General features: G+C 39.2%; 1 protein-coding gene across 5 annotated transcripts in view; it reads right to left on the reverse strand.

Moving 5' to 3' along the window:
* The window catches only part of LOC113987950 (mitogen-activated protein kinase 10), a 103,535-nt gene that overhangs the window by 40,345 nt on the left and 46,915 nt on the right, over positions 1-16,275 (reverse strand). For 4 of the 5 annotated variants that reach the window (XM_027721114.2, XM_039391029.1, XM_027721116.2 and 1 more), the window contains 3 exons: positions 15,402-15,540; positions 13,959-14,124; positions 10,774-10,845 (listed from right to left, as the gene is read on the reverse strand). In XM_027721114.2, coding sequence (XP_027576915.1) covers positions 10,774-10,845; positions 13,959-14,124; positions 15,402-15,540 — 377 coding nt within the window. Of the gene's footprint in view, positions 1-917; positions 990-10,773; positions 10,846-13,958; positions 14,125-15,401; positions 15,541-16,275 lie in introns of all 5 variants that reach the window. The other variant, XM_027721115.2, reaches the window with a different exon arrangement.

Raw genomic sequence — 16,275 nt, forward strand, 5'->3', positions numbered from 1 at the left:
AAACATGCTCTGTTGCTGTTGTGCATAAGAAACATTTTCACAAACTGGTGAATGATAAAGTACATACTGAAGTTTTAATAAAGCATCAAATAAAATAAGAATATGGCTGCCTCAGTCCTGAATCTAGAATGGTCTCTAAGGAAAACATGCATACCTAGTCTGCTTGGTCCTCTTGTCCACTGATTTAATGCACTTATCTATAAATCACTTCAAGAATGTATCAAGAATATATTCTGTTTTCACATAATAGCTACATTTACTTAAATAAAGGATGACAGACTGAAGTCTGCTACAACAGTTCCTCAAGAATTTCCCAGTCTTCTGAGTCATTAAATTGCTACAAATGACAATTTTAGTCTTGGGAAGAAGAAGTTGTGTCCAAATTGAAGTCTTTTCCTACTTTTCTACTTGAATACCACTTGCAGAGCAACCAAACAAAGAAATAAGCATTTCTACTAGCCACGTCTGAGTTAATCTGACATGTAGAAATGCATGTAAAATGTAGAACCTCTTACATGTCATCCTGCAGCAAACAGTGGCTTGTGCCTACCCTGCTACGACCTTTAAGAAACCTCTTTTATGAAACACACCCCTTCCACCCACCACCAAATTAATAAAGAGGCATTCATAACAACAAAACTGCGGTCTCTGGCTGCAGAAAGTGATTCTGATGAGCCGTGTAGGATGTTGTTTTCCGTCTCCTTATGCTATACTTACTGCGGTTTCCACCTAAGGCTGTTGCTGAGAGGCAGTAATGGTTTGTTGACATATTGGTTTGCAGGGATTTTGCAGTGGGACTTAACCCAGCTCTTTAGGTACAGTACAGATATATGTCAGCACTAGTCTAGCAGGAAAGGACTGGAAGGGAAAGGGTTGGAAGTACCTACTGAGGCCAAAATAGCTGCTAGGAAGGATACGATCAGTGCCAGGAAACAACACAGCACCTTTAATCATTTCTCCCATGATGCACCCTACTGACCACATGTCAACTGAAAACAAAAATGAAATGAAGGTAAACAAGAAAACAGGAACAGAACAACAAATAAATGAGAAGACTTATCCAATCATGCTATAGCACTGTGCCTGCAGCCCACACTGCAGACACAGACCTGCCTTTCGCTCTTTGCGGGTGCTTTTCTGTCTGAGCATACAAATTTCATGACAACATAGCAGGTCTGAGAAAAATCAACTCCAACACTTTTCTTTACCCCAGTGTGGATGAAAGACAATGCTATTAAATACAGAAAACCAAGTGAGACCCACAGCTGGCTACTGTGTCATAATACAACTTTGTAATTAAAATGTACCAATTAATTTTGTCTTTCTCAAGTTTTCGTTTGCATTCATTACCTAGGTTTATGTTGCTTTGTCTTGTAAATGAATGCTGGTCTCTGTATTCAATAAGGATATGCAAATTGTTTTTCCTTTATCATTCCATTTACCAGAGATCCATGCATATTTTCAGAAGCTGAACTGCCAGAAGCCACAAAAGGATCTTGGGTCCTTGTGAAGACATATCCACCTCTTATTCAGGGGTATAAATAGAATTTGTTGAGATCATTCAACTTCAACAATGCTTGCTTTTAGAGCCTGTTGGCTCACTTCCCCTGAGTCTCAGTGAAGCCTGCAGTCCATAACAGGGGTCTTGAGAATCTCATAAGATTTCCATTTGCCATGATGGGAAATGGCGATTTCTAAATAGGCCGGTTGAGACACAGAAGCACTAAGCTGTACCTTCTGCATTGAAACTCAGAGTAAACTGGGGGACTATTGATCTCATACAGAAAAGAGCAGTTCAGCTGGATCATCAGACAAAGCTAACCACAATTTACACTGGAACACAAGGTGAAAATCAGACTCCTTATATCCAGCACAGGATTAAGGTGGCATTTTCCCCCATAATGATACCATGAAACCACATTACCTCTGCTGTCCTTGCTCTATGATAAGTCATAGGGCATGGAAGCAAGAAAAGGGACAGACTGGTCTCTCAGGGCCAGAAACCATGGGGAAAAATATGAAAGCATCATGCTGTTTGGGTAAATTTACTGTTATAATTTCATATTGAGCAACAATTTAAAGTGCATTTGACTTTGAAAGCAAACGTCCTATCTATGGAAATCTTAACATGCCTTGGTCTAAGGTTCCCTGTTGCTTTATTTAGCATATGAAAAGCTTCAACACTACAAACAAATAAATCAATAAACAAAAAACCAAAAAAAACTAAATAAAAGGCTACTTGTTTGGAAGCAATAAGCAGACCTAGAGATGCAAATTATTGCTGCTTTAATCACAAGCTAAATGGCATGCAAAATATCAGGAAAAGATAGAGCAAGCAGTTGTTTGTTCGTCTGTTATTAATTCCTTTTTATTTTCAGAGACTGCCTTCTGACATCACTGCTCTATGCTCTGCTTCAGAGCACACACACAGAAGTTGAACTAGTGACTTACTAAACTTCAAACTGTGTAAAATCAGGGATGATTATACTCCGCTACTCCTGAGGGTTTGGGAAGGAAAATTTGCAAATCAGAAGGAGCAAAGGTGAACATCTGAATATAACCAATGTCCGAAGAGCCTTCTTGACTGCTGCCTCTTTTTTCTCTCCTGAGCCAATTAGAAATAAGTCAAAGTGGAACCCAGAGTTTAGCTGTGTGTTTAAGAGAAGTAGTCAGTTGGAGGTTAGGAGTTTCAGCATATACAGCAGCAGCTGTCAGAAGTCCCACTTAAGGCACTGAGACCTGTGCAAAGCTCCAGAAAGGACTGCAGTACAGATATCTATGCCTCAATCCTCTGCTTCATTCAGTCCAACACCAATCCAGATGTAGTCTGAGTAATTTTAGTCGTACAAGCATCAGAAAAAACAAGCACACCACAATCTCTAAACATTTGCACTCAACTCCAAAGCACTAAAAATTTACATCTGGTACAAGATGTTTTTTCAAATACAAGATATTCACTAAGACTGGCAATGCTCCACCAAGACATGGAACATCCCTAAGCTTTAATCAAGTGCAGGTTAACTTCTAGTCACAGACACTTCTGCATGGCTCTGGGTAAAACTTCAGTTTAGCAACTATTTGCCTTGCTGTTTTAAGATCACACGAAACAGTGTTAAGGAATAAAACCTACAACTTTTTAAGACTCTCTGAAGTGAATCTGCTGAGATTTGCACAGCCCTTGATGAGAAACCCACTCTCCATTACATTATCCTGGATTACTAAAATGAGGGAATTTTTAATTTGTTCAAAATCTCTACATACCAGATTATTGCATAGAGCTGCTCTGAAACGCATTCTTGAATATGTACATATACCTCAAAATATGAGTAAACTTTCCAAGGACACCAAATACCTCCCTGGCATAGCCACCTCAGCAGAAACCATATGCAACTGTCTTTCTCAATAAAGGAAATATTTTACTCACACAGCAAATCTCTTCCTCTCTGGGATACCTCCTTGTTCAGATTCCCAACCAAAGAGCTGAGAAATACTCTATACAGTGATTGCATCAGGGTTGTCTTGCAAAACACTTAAGGAATTAATCTGTCCTGCACAGGAACCTTCAAAATCTCTCCAGGGGCTTGAATAGAGCTTGGAGAGGCTGAACAAAAGTTGTTCTGCTGCCACACATACATGACCCCTGCCTCCTAAAGCTTCCTGTGTCCTGGGGAAGCAGTCTGGTCTGGCTGCTGACATGGCCCTTCACAGGGAAGGTGATCAGAGAGATAGTGAGGGGAAAGTTGGGATGGAAGAACACTAACAAGAGATGTATTCCTCTTGTGTTTTAGTCTCACACATTTCCTGACCCAAATGAGTGCTTGCTCATCCTTCCAGATTCCAGATTCCACTCAGCAAAGATGCAGAAAGATCAGGAATTGTAGAACTAGCCAAAGATGTTCTATATGGAAATCAACCTTCCATGGACACCTCTCTTGTAACTCCGCATTCTCCTCTTGCCAAAATGCAGGTTCTCTGGGGCTTGACAAAGCACAACGAGAGGGATCCCATAAGGAAAATCTGTAACTGCTCCTGGTAAAACTCACACTGAGGTGGCTCTTCAGTTCTGCACTCAGTAAACTCCAGCTGTCATTCAATAGCAATCGTGACATTCAGATTAAAATTCATTAAATGCATGCCATGGGAAACTCTGGAGACCAGAGATGCAGGCACAGCTGAATGAGCTTTACTATCTTTCCCAGCCTCATGGGCTAGTTCACACTTTCTGCCCAGAGCATCAGTGAGAATGCCAAACATACACATTTGTAGTAGCTTCTGTTTTAGTGATGCAGAAATCGCCCCTCTGCAAGCTGACAAGAGATGTTTGCATCCTCAAAACTGACTTGGGAAGACTGTGATAGACATATTAATGAAGCAAATCATCATACCTGATTTTATTTGTGTAACTGTGGGCCAAAATATTTAGCACACAATGCCGCTTGCCAACGGCTGAGGTGCAAACTCTGGTAAAATGTCAAGGTAACTGAGTATGCCTGTCACAACAGTGAGTTTTTCTCTCCAAATTCTCCTAGAATGGAAAGTCACCTTGCTGGGCAAGACCTCTCTTTACCTTCATCTCTGTTGTTGAGCTGCACAAATATCTGCTCTGAAGAACAATTTCGAGGCCCTTACTTGAATTTTCAGGAGGAAAAATACAGTAGTCTGTACTGGACACTGTTATCTTGTTTTTACAGATTGTTGTTCCTAAGCAATAAAAAAGGATACAGTTTATAAAAATACTCAGTAATTCTTAGTAACACATGGGCAAAGCTGCTTTTTTTTTCACATGTTCCAGCTACCACAGCTACAAAGGCTTCAGACTGTGATGTGTGGCACTTGTCATGATTGCTGTGGAGATGGCTCAAACACTTGAAAAGGATTAAAAAAACTCCAAAGCCACCAAATCCCTATCTTCCTCAATTCCAGCTAAGTCACAGCAAATTCCCAGTTTTGTGTCATTCCACTCTGGGGCAGGTTTGCTGGCAGGACTTGTGACCCCATGGGGTACCCATGCTGGAGCAGCCTGTGCTTGAAGGACTGCACCCCATGGAAAGGGACCAATACTGGAGCAGTTCATGAAGAACTGCAGCCCAGTGGGACTCACACTGGAGAAGTTCATGGAGGACTGTCTCCTATAGGAGAGACCTAATGCTGGAGCAGGGAAAGGACTCCTCTCCCTGAGGAGGAAGCAGCAGCAGAAACAACATGTAATGAAGGGACCATAATCCCCATTCCCCCTCTCCCTGTGTTACTGGGGTGGAAGACATAGAGAATGAAGAATAAAGTTAAGCCTGGGAAGGAGGGAGAGGTGGAGGGAAGGTGTTTTTAAGATTTGTTTTATTTCTCATTATCCAACTCTGATTTTGTTTGGTAATAAATTCAGTTAATTTCCCTTAGTCAAATCCATTTTGCCCATGACAGTAATTGGTGAGTGATCTCTCTCTGTCCTGATCTCAACTCATGAGACTATATTTTCTCCCCTCTGTCCAGTTGTGGAGGGAAGTGATAGAGTGGCTTTGGTGGGCACCTGTCATCCAGCCAGGGTCAACCCACCACAGTGCAGGAGCTTTGCCCACCTGGAGAAATGCAGAAGGAGGTAGGAATCACACAACATCTGTGTTCTCCCTCAGAGGTTGGCTCTTAAGTTGCAGTGCCAAAGAAGTGCTAAAAAAATAACTGTTTTCCCTTGGGAAGTTATGCTCAAGTGTTCCTTTCAGAGCAGCAGAGCTTGCAGTGGTACTGGAAGGGACAGTACAGGATACTAAGAGGCACGTGTATATTAAGAAAAGGCCATGGGAATCCTGAGAGGCAAGCTCAAGAATGAGTGGACGCACATGGAATGACTCATGCCCTTTCCTTTCTCCCATTTTCTTTTAAATATAACCATAGAAAAAAAAAATCATTACAGTAAGAGAGACCTATAGAGAATATTGCCAAGGAATGTGAAACACACTCCGCTGCATCTAACAGACTGTAACATTTAAAACATGTTTCGCAGATCCTGCAGTTGCTAGATTCGGGTCCTCTTTTTACCTCCATTTACATTTTGACTTTGAAGTATCTCTTCCCAGGTCTCAAAGGGCATTTAAGTACACTTGTGTTACCTCTTTCAGCAGGAAACCCACAGGTAGTCTCTCTTGCTACAATACAAACAGATTAGCATATTATTTAAGTATACTTATATATTTTCATATCTGTCAAATTATATGTCATTTTGAGTGTCTTTCAGTTCTCTACTTTGATCCTGACCAAATACCTACAGGCTCTTGACAAAAGGCAATTCAGTAGTGTTTTGTCCACAAGTTCTAAATTCTCTGCTTAACTGTACCAGTGAAACTCAGCTCAAATTAGCACAGTTGCCATCGAGTAAAAGCTGCTTAAGTGCACAGAAAAAAACCCAAAATATTTGAGACCATCCAGTTTTCATAGGTTCCTGAAAGGGCAAATAACTTGCCTTGGTTCAAATTCCTACAAGGTAGCAGTGGGTGTAGCACATATCTACATCTCAGCCCTTGGTCACATTTGAACCTGCATGTTCAGACCCATGCTGAAAATCTTTCAGGTGACTGCTGGGAAAGCAATGGATCATCGTCATTGTAGCACCTGAGATCCACTTCAACATGCTACAGAGATGACAGATAGTGTGAGGGGGTCTCATGCTAAGGTGCAAGTTAAACTCTATAAACTCTTAGAGTATGCATATCTGAATTAAAAAAGAGAAGAATGGCAACAACCAAATCGTCCTCACATCTATTCTGAAGTCTCTTTGAGACAAACCTGGTCTCATATGAACAAATTTTAAGAAAAATCCTGAGTGTGAAACCAAATACCAGCGAGGAATCACCCAGGTCAACAAAATCCAAACTTAGCCATCAATGTCATCATAACTAACAGAACTTAAGCACAAGGTTACCACGTACCAGCTGATCCAACCTGGAAAGCCAGGCTAGCCGTTCTTGATAGTATCTTTTAAATAATCCTGATGCTAATTGCCAGTTCTGGGTTTTGTTGGGTTTGGGGGGTTTTTTGTTTTGTTTTGGGTTTTTGTTTGTTTGTTTGTTTGTTTAAGGCAAAACATGCCTCAGGAAAATATTACTGAGAACAAGAAAAGCAACAGACTGCACTAAACAAAATTGCAGAAGTTTTATTATACTAAACTTCAAGAAAACACCCAACATGCACTCAAAACACTAGGATTACACCCAATGCAGGTCTTATTTCAAATGCAAAGATAAATTCTGCTAATGAGTGGTGGAAAGGCAGTACCTTTTCCTAAAAGACTTTCTTGATTCAAATTTTTCTTCCCTAAGGCAATAGAACACTCTCTGTCAGATGTCAGAGAGCATCTCTTAATCCCACTAGTCTCAAAGACAGTTGGTGGGCAAAGGAATTTCTGAAAATGTGGCCACAGAAATCATTAACTTCATCTGTTAATGCTGACTTCTCTTCACAATCCGTTTTGCACATTGATAATTACACAGAATAAAGTTGCAATTTCTCCCTCTTGTTGTCTTAATGGTATTTTCTCTTTTGACTGTCTTAGAGTCTAAGCTATTTGCAGTAGGAATTCTGTTTTTCATATTCGCCACAGAATTTCAGGCCTAGCCAAACTTAGGATGTTTGGCTGTTATCACAATATATTTCTATGACTAAGTCATTGTTTTCTCTTCCATCTGCTGAAGGACTCACACATGAACTTCCTACAACACCATCCTCTACATGGCTCCTTTTCAGTACTGAAAAGAAATGTTGTGATTTTCCCCATTAAGTCATGTGTGCCTGTAGGACATCACCATGGCCTTGGCAGCTCATTATCTTAATAAATCTGTCTCATCTGAAAGCATTCATTTTAAATTTTCCCTTCTCTTCACACAAAAAACAGAAATACATTTCCAATCCTTAAATTGAAATCTTATGAGATTTTGAAGACCTTATTACCTGGAGCTGAACACAGCTTTGGGGAAAGCCCTGGGAGATTCTAACATATTTCCAATGGCATTGAAGAGATTGGGCAGTTTTTAGTTGCTTTCATTCTTTCTGATTTAACCGAGGCAAAAGTGGAATAAGCATCAAAGAAACACTGAGTGAAAAACTCAGAAGTGGACTACAAAAGCTTACCAGAACTTGCCAGGAATATTTTGGTCTGCAAATCCACCTGGAAATGGATTGAAAACCAGATTTTTTCTCAAGAGGGTCTGAGACAAGCAAGCCTCCCTGACAGTATCTGCATTAGCTGAATAACAAGGAATAAAGATACCTGCTAGGCAATTTTTGCCTGGTACTTCTCCAGGAGACTGGAGGCTGTTGTTTGTCTGAAAACCAGCTGTAGTCCATTTAGATTTCAGAGCTTTCTTATAACAACTAAAGAGAACGTTTCTTATTTATGTTTTAAAACTGAAATTTCATTTCAAGTCAGCAGAACCTAAGCACAATGGTAACTCAGTGTGATGGTTTAGATAAGATTAACTTTTTAAAATTTTTCTTTTCATAAAACTTGGCAGCAGCTGTGAATTTTTTCCTAGATGTATGCTGTGCCATACACAAATATTCCTACTCCAGACTAGAAACAAGTAAGCTTATACTGATAGCAAGTGCACACAGTAGACAGTCTTCTGAATAATTAAAAAGAACCGACATTTCTTGTTTCTATACAGACTTGCCTTTCAGCTAGAAAACCCTCTGTTGGAAGGTCTTAGGTAGCCCAAGAGAAGTATGTAATGTCCTCCTGTGAAGTTTACCTGCAGCTGCATAAATGCTTCTCCAGCTCTTCCTGTACCTGAGAGGGAAACTAGATCTGCTCATCAACAGCCACAGAGGGATGGGAAATAATATGGACTCATACACAGACCAGTCTTCCCAACACTGACAACTCATTCATGGGGTCAAACTGGTTAACAAATAAATACTGAATTGGAAATGAAGGTACAGATTCCTTTTTTTTTCTTTTTTTTCTTTTTTTTTAACTTCCCATTCACCTGAATAAATCCACCACTAAAACAGGGTAGTAATTGCAGCCTGGCCCACATACACTCCATTTCAGGGTATGGGATTTCCGATGATTTAAAAATTAGGACTATCCCACAATTTACACAATGTTTGCTGCATTTGCTAAAAAAATTGGTTGTTCTTTTTAACTGATATTGAAATAGTAAAAGGTATTTTAAAAATATTCTATTTCTATCCCTGAATAAGACGCTGTTGTGAGACACTGATGTCACAGCCAGACAGAAACTAAGTAAATCTTATCTTTGAATGATTTTTTTAAACATTGTTCAAATTACATGGCATTTATTTTTTTCTATAAATGGGCAGAAGAACATGACTTTTAAATATAATTTGTTGTTGAAAAAGGAGAGCAACCCATTAACCATGCAACTATGCTTTTACCTTGAAACCATTCCTTTTATGTATTCTAGTTGCTTATCAACTGAAATCCCAATCAGACTTCTAATAATAAACCCAACATTTTTATTTCACTGTCATGTTTTGCATCCAATAACTTTCCAGTCCACATTCCTATAAGACTGGAAGCCAGTTCAAGGCTGCTGTTTCCCCCTCAGCAGAACAGGAGGTACCTGCTGTTTCTCCATCTACCTGTTAGTGAAGCATAACTCCATCCTCACTGGGCTGTGGAGCACGGCTCTGCTTTCAGAGAAAGTTAACAGAGCTGTGAAAATAGGACAGGCAGGACCTAACTCTGACAAACATGACATGACAGGAATTACTCAAGAGTCAGCAAAAAAAATAATTATTTCCGTGGCTATATGTCTATGAAAGCTGGGTTTGCTTCACACCAACTGCTGGTGTCTGCTGATGCCAGATTTTCACGGTGCCTTTCTGCCAACTTGCTGGAAATAATATGCCTTTTTGTTTCTGAAAGTGGAAGATATGCTGTGCTGCTGCATTTTATTCTCATGGGCAAAATATACACCACTTACATTTCCAAGCCATCATGGTCTTGGTTTAGCCTGCGATAAACAGAAGGCTAAGCAGACACCTCCTCTTTTGTTTTCATTTTCTAATATTGCTTTTACCACTCTGGAAGTGGCAAAAATAATATCACTCAAGACAAGAAGAACAAGATGGAAGGGATATACAGTTTAATTGACACAGATCTCATGCAAGTAAAGGGAAGTCCATTTTTAAATCAAGAGAATCTGATTTCAGGCCAATTTAGAAACCACAGCAGATAAACAGTTGCCTTAAACTGGGCGAGTCAAATTCTTCATTTTGGTTTAAAGAAAAAAAAATGTTGTATTGACTCAACTCTGAGCCCATACAGCATTGAGATGAATCCAAAACCATGATGCATTAGCAAGCAAAAGATTATGATGTCACCACAAATGTTATGAAGTCACAATTTCCAAAACATGAAAGCAGAAAAACAGATTTACAGGAACAATACAGGCTAAGTTAGGACTTTTTGCTTTTTTTCTTATTTTTTTTTCTTTCAAGGATAATAATTAAATCTATCCAATTTGCAATCATAATGCTTGTTTTCTATATTTCTGATTGGCATAACATAAATGCTATATAAAATGGAATGATTACAGGTTTCAAAGTAACTTAACTGACTGAAATAATTCTGTGCATCTGTTTTTCATTTTCAATTTTGTTCATATCAGTAGTGTGCTATTTTCATTCAGTCATACCTCTGGGATTCAACTTTTTGCTTCTATCTTTACAGTCCTGGTATAGTCATTTTATGGTAAAAGGGATGGGGTGGAGGAGAGGAACAAATAATAGGTGAAGCTGCAGCAAATGGCACAAGGATACAGTCCCTTCCTGGAAAGAGGATTTTGTGGCGAACCATTTCTCCCATAATGCATCCCACAGACCATATATCCACTAGAACAGCAGAGACAGGGAAGTGAAGAAGGAGGGAAAAAAAGCAAAGTTAACTATGACATTACACTCCTAAAGGAGGGGAAAAAGAGCAGGTTGATCAGAACAGTACAGTTTGTTTTGTGGTTTTGTTGGGTTTCTTTTTTGTGTCTCACCAAAAGCTAAAATAAATAAATAAGTAAAAGCTGTGTCAGTCAGCTCAACAGTAGTTAGTAACAACAGGGGAAAAAGTTTAAAATCAACATTTTGGGTAAATGTCTAGAGCTAGCAAGTAAAGATCAAGTAATAACTGCACAGACCCATGGTATACACTGAATTTATGGTGAAAAAACAAGTCTTTTTTATTTTTTTTCCTCAGAAAAAATCCAAACCCAGATAATGATAATCTGGAATACATCCTACTGTCAGCCAGGCAGTCTCTAGACTTTGTCCTGCAGCACTGAGTCTCTCTGCAGCAATTCCAAAGGAAACTGCTCACCCAAGTAAAGGCTACATGGATAAGCACCACCCTTAGGGGTTATTTAAAACTATTTCAGTCTAATTACCTATCTAGATGTATCTGTCTGTACCTACATACCAGCTAGGAAGAATCAGAGAGCGTGACCTAAGTGGACTCTGCTTTGTACTGCGTAAGTACACAAAATAAATGCTAAAACAAATGCTCCTCAGGACAAGTACCAACAATACTATGAGCATTTCTTATTCCTGATCCTACCCTCTTCAGCTTTTAGATGCAATATGCATAGCTATGTTATCTGCTAAACTTGGGTGGGGTTTTTTTGCCCCTTAGGTCTTACAAGAAAAAAAAGCTGTACAGATACTGTGACACAGTATGCACAGAAAAAAAAAATCCCCTGAATTCTGCGTAAAGAGGAAAAAACTGCTTTCAAATGCTTTAAAAGACTATGTTGTTTCTTAGCTTTGAATCCTCATTTTTTTGTCATTTTTGACCTACGCAACCAGTTTTCTCCTCTTTTTCTTCCCCCTTTTTATCCTTCAAGAGCAATTCAAAACAAACCAAAGAAACAAACAAACAACTCATTTCTTGGTAAAACAAAATAAAGGTGAAATGTTCCATTTGGGAAAAGGAGGGTACAGGTATAAGGGGCACGGGACAGCAAAAGCATGCCTGAGGCAGTGGCAGAGTTTTCTTCATAGTGACAGTTTTGGGACCTTCTACAGAAGTGCAGCAAACTGGTTATAATTATGCATCTTTAGCCAACCAAGTGCAGAAAGAAAATGAAAGCAGTGAACAGTCCTTATACAGGCAGTGTACATCGTTAGAGGGAAAAAAAAGTAGGGGAGCTTCAGTAATGTGGCAGCATAGGCCAGAGCAGGGAAGCAAAGAACAACCCTTTCTGTTGACTTCCTTGGGAGCTGGATCAGAGCCTCCAGGCAGAACAGCTTCTCTGACAGCTGACCTTCATTTTCAAATATTTTCTTTTCTTTCACTGTTTACTGCATTTTGTCTTTGTACAAGCGAGACAAGGTCATTCATCTTAAGCCAGATTCATTGACCAGGGAAGTCAAAGGAAGTCTTTATGGAAACTTCAATGGGCATCTGATCGGGGCCTTTGAATGTGGCAAATGTTCTTAGAACTTTCCCAGCTGTGTACTTCGTCACAAAAGCATGTCTAACTTTTTCTTGGTGCAGTTTTAATCATGTGAAAAGCAAATGCTTTTTCTGTCCTTTCATGGACAATAACATCAACAATGGTAATCATCTACTAAATGTCTGGAGGAACAAAAAAGGCAAAATTAATTTGACAGTAGAAGAAACTCTGGATTTTGACTAAGGAACTATCTAGAGCGTGCTGAGTGTAGTTCAAATTTCTAATGGCACAGCAAAAATTTCATTTAGAAAATACTTTACAGAACATTATTCCTTTTTCAGAAATTATTCTCTATGCTTAGACTCTGCCTAAGAAGTCTTTAGTTCTTAGAATTTTATATTAAAATATATACTTTAAATTCATAAACAATACAAATAATTCATAGAGAGACTTGCTAATTTCAGAAGAGGTCAGGTGATTATGCCTTTGGTAGTTCTTAAGTCATGGAATCAGCACCCAAAATCCGTTTCACTGCCCTTTACAGGATGCAGTTGGCTATTAACAGAAGTTCTCCCTCAGGTTAGCTAACCTCTTCAACAGAAATTAAATAGGGCACTTCTTAATAAATTCCTGTGTTTGCCATCCAAAAGTCTCCTTGTCAAACACAGCTGCTAGATTTTGATGGCAGAATCTGAGTCATAGTGTATTCCCTCCTTTCCTGGTCTACCTGGCACTCAGATGCAATTCTCAGTCATGTTATAAAATGAGAATCACTTACAAAGCTTTCCCTTCATCCCCTGCAAAATGTGAGTTCTTCCTTACCTGTTTCTCTATAGCAAGCACCTCCACCTGCTTTTCATAATCTTTCCAGGGACCAAGATCTCTCACAGACTATTCAGAGCAAAATTCTATTTACTTCTAGGGAGATTACATACAAATTATATGCATTTTCTTTTAGTTACAGCTTTTTCCTCTTCTCTGCAATTCTACTTGTCATTAAAAAAAAAAAAGACTCAAACTGTAAAATTTATACCTACATCTTGACCACATGAAACCCGTCAGTAAAACCCGGGACTTTGGTTAAATCTATCATGAAGAAGGAAATCGTTCCTGAAATTCAGATCTAGCTCTGGATTTGGACAAATTCTGGAAGGGCTAGGATTTGCTATTTCAGCTTGTACCTCTTCTTCTTCCTTTAAACAGCTCAGAGACCCAGACTCAGTTTTGGAACACATCACTCATTTAGCAATTCCAGTGGTTCCCACACTCTTTCACAGCCACAGGAGCCAAGGACACTCTGGTCAGAAAGAGCTAACTGTATTTCTTAAGCTCAATCACAACTAAGAAGGAGTTTCTTATTACTCTGCAATCCCACACCGATATATTCACCAGTGTTACATCCCAAATATATTCTATAGTTGCAGTACACAACAGTGAGAAACTGCTCTAATTCAAGATGTCATTTCTCTTTATGTTTTCTCTTTCTCCTTCAGGTGCCCCTTTCAACTGTAGAAGCAGACCTTGCACTTCAGGTCACACTGTGCTGTGAAATTGCAGCCCTACCGTTCTCCTTGTAGCCCATTCCCAAGATGACCTCTGGTGCTCTGTAGTAACGTGTCACCACATAGGGAGTCATCATGAAGCTAGTGCCTGCAGTCCTGGCCAGTCCAAAATCCAAAATCTTCAATGTGCAGTCAGATTTTACTACAATATTACTTGGTTTTAAATCCTGCAAGAGAAAATGAAAAGACACATGACTGTCATTTATAAAGCCAGGCACAGCTGTGATACAGATTGATCCTTTAGGTCACCCTTCAAAAATTCTTTTACTTTTCTGACACAGTTACTATCAGAAATACCTGTAAATACACAGCAAAACCTTGCTACTATTTTCTGTAGCAAACTGTTCTGGAAGTTGTTCTAACTTGGCATACTGTTGAACTTTACCTGGGTAGCTTTACTAGCAGAAGTCTACTGGTGTTAAATTAATTGCATTTAGTAATTAATTAAAAATTAATTAGTTCAAGAAACTAGGATTAATATCAGAGTACTGTTTGGATTTTTTTTTTTTTTAATGTTGTGAGCCTAATAGAAACTTTCCAACTGTACGTGTGGAGATACCTTAATGTTTCATTTGTAATAATTCAACTCATCCTTTGCTGGATGACTATCTGAAAGCCAAATCTATCATCCCTTGCTAAACACACAACATGCTAAAAAATGAGACCTTTGTGTATTGTAAAGCAACATCCACTTTGTAACCCATTTTATCATCCCTTCTTTTCTAGCTCTCCTAGTGGAAGGGAAACATTTTTGGATTTTTTTTTTTTTCATCTGAAAATCCCAAATTACTAAAAGCACATTTCAATAAAGAAGCTAATTCAGGGTATTTTCTTTCAATCCATTCAGAATTCCCTCCTGCTCACAGTCACAGGAACTGTTCCCCTCTGCTGTCAACAATCACACACAGAGCTGCTTCTGGCATTTACAACTAGGTTCCACATCCTTACCAGGCACAGCACTCTGATGTGGAGAGGCAAAATGAGAGGACGCATTTAACACAGACTTAGCAGTCTTTAAATTTGCTTTATTACATGTAAATGATGGCAAACATGAATTTCATGTGTCAAGACCTCTGTGGATCCTGACCAAGGAATACTTGGACCAGACTACAACGTCAACTCAAAGTCTGAATGTCATGCATGGAAGATAGGCAGCTGCATGGTCAGGAAAAATAACATTTATCTACACATTTCAGAGACCATAACCACTTTGATGATTTCCAGTGCTTATTATTTTATTATTATTTATTTTTAATAAACACATTAACCTAACACAAGCACGGAGCTACTGTGCAAAGGGCATAGGCTAAGACTCTTAGGCTTATAGTTATTGTACTGGGAGGTAGGGCTTTGATCCACAACACACAGGAAAGTCAAGCGGTGTTCAAAATCTTCATGATTATTTCACATGCTGCCTTAAGTTTTAAACCAAACTGTCTCTTACCCTGTGAATAATTCCTGCAGAGTGAAGATGCTTGATACCACAGAGCATTTGGTACAGTAGATAAGACATTCGCTCATGGTCTAGCTCCATCTGAATGACCTGGCACAGATTGGCATCCATTAATTCCATTACCAGGTAACTGGATGGAAAAGCAAAGTCACAGGGTTATTATCAGTGTTGAAGAGGAATCACAGCATTATCTCAAATAAGTAACAATGCCTTTCCTAGCTTCAAAATTTATTTTATTTGTGATGACTGGGAGCAACACAGCTGGAGACTGGGCCCACTCACAAGGGTACCACGGTGGTGTTTCTATCTCACTGCAGACACTACTCCTTTTGCATCCCAGTAAAACTGCTGGATTATTGATCCTTCCTTGGTGCATTTCCCATGACAGAGACTATAACCTACATGGGCAATCAGGCAGCACAGCATGGAAATGCACAGAAAACAAAACAGCCACAAGCACCAAATGACATAACTGCATGGCCTTTGACCATTCCTTTGACCATTGCAAGGAATGGCTACTAAAGTACATGTAGGAATCTGAGAGAAACAGAGAGGCTAAAATAAGCATCCCCATGCAAAATGCCTCCAAAAATCCTCCTAAGATTGCATGACTTCATGAAATTCTCATTACAACTAATAGGTTACTGCTGATATCAGACTACAGAATGGCATACATTTCCATCCAATGCATACAGAATATGGGAAAGACAGAAAGATAAAAGGAGAACAACTATATAAAACACAGACTGTTTAAAATTTCATTCACAGCAGGTTTGTACTACACACAGAAGTGGTTGTGCAATAGTGTAAGGCTCCAACAGAGATGCCAGTTGTCTTCTACACCTGGCATAATTCCCCAGGCAAG

The sequence above is a fragment of the Pipra filicauda genome, unplaced genomic scaffold, assembly GCF_003945595.2.
Source record: "Pipra filicauda isolate LSUMZ 115617 unplaced genomic scaffold, ASM394559v2 scaffold8_size5757611_pilon, whole genome shotgun sequence".
In the NCBI taxonomy this organism is placed as follows: domain Eukaryota; kingdom Metazoa; phylum Chordata; class Aves; order Passeriformes; family Pipridae; genus Pipra; species Pipra filicauda.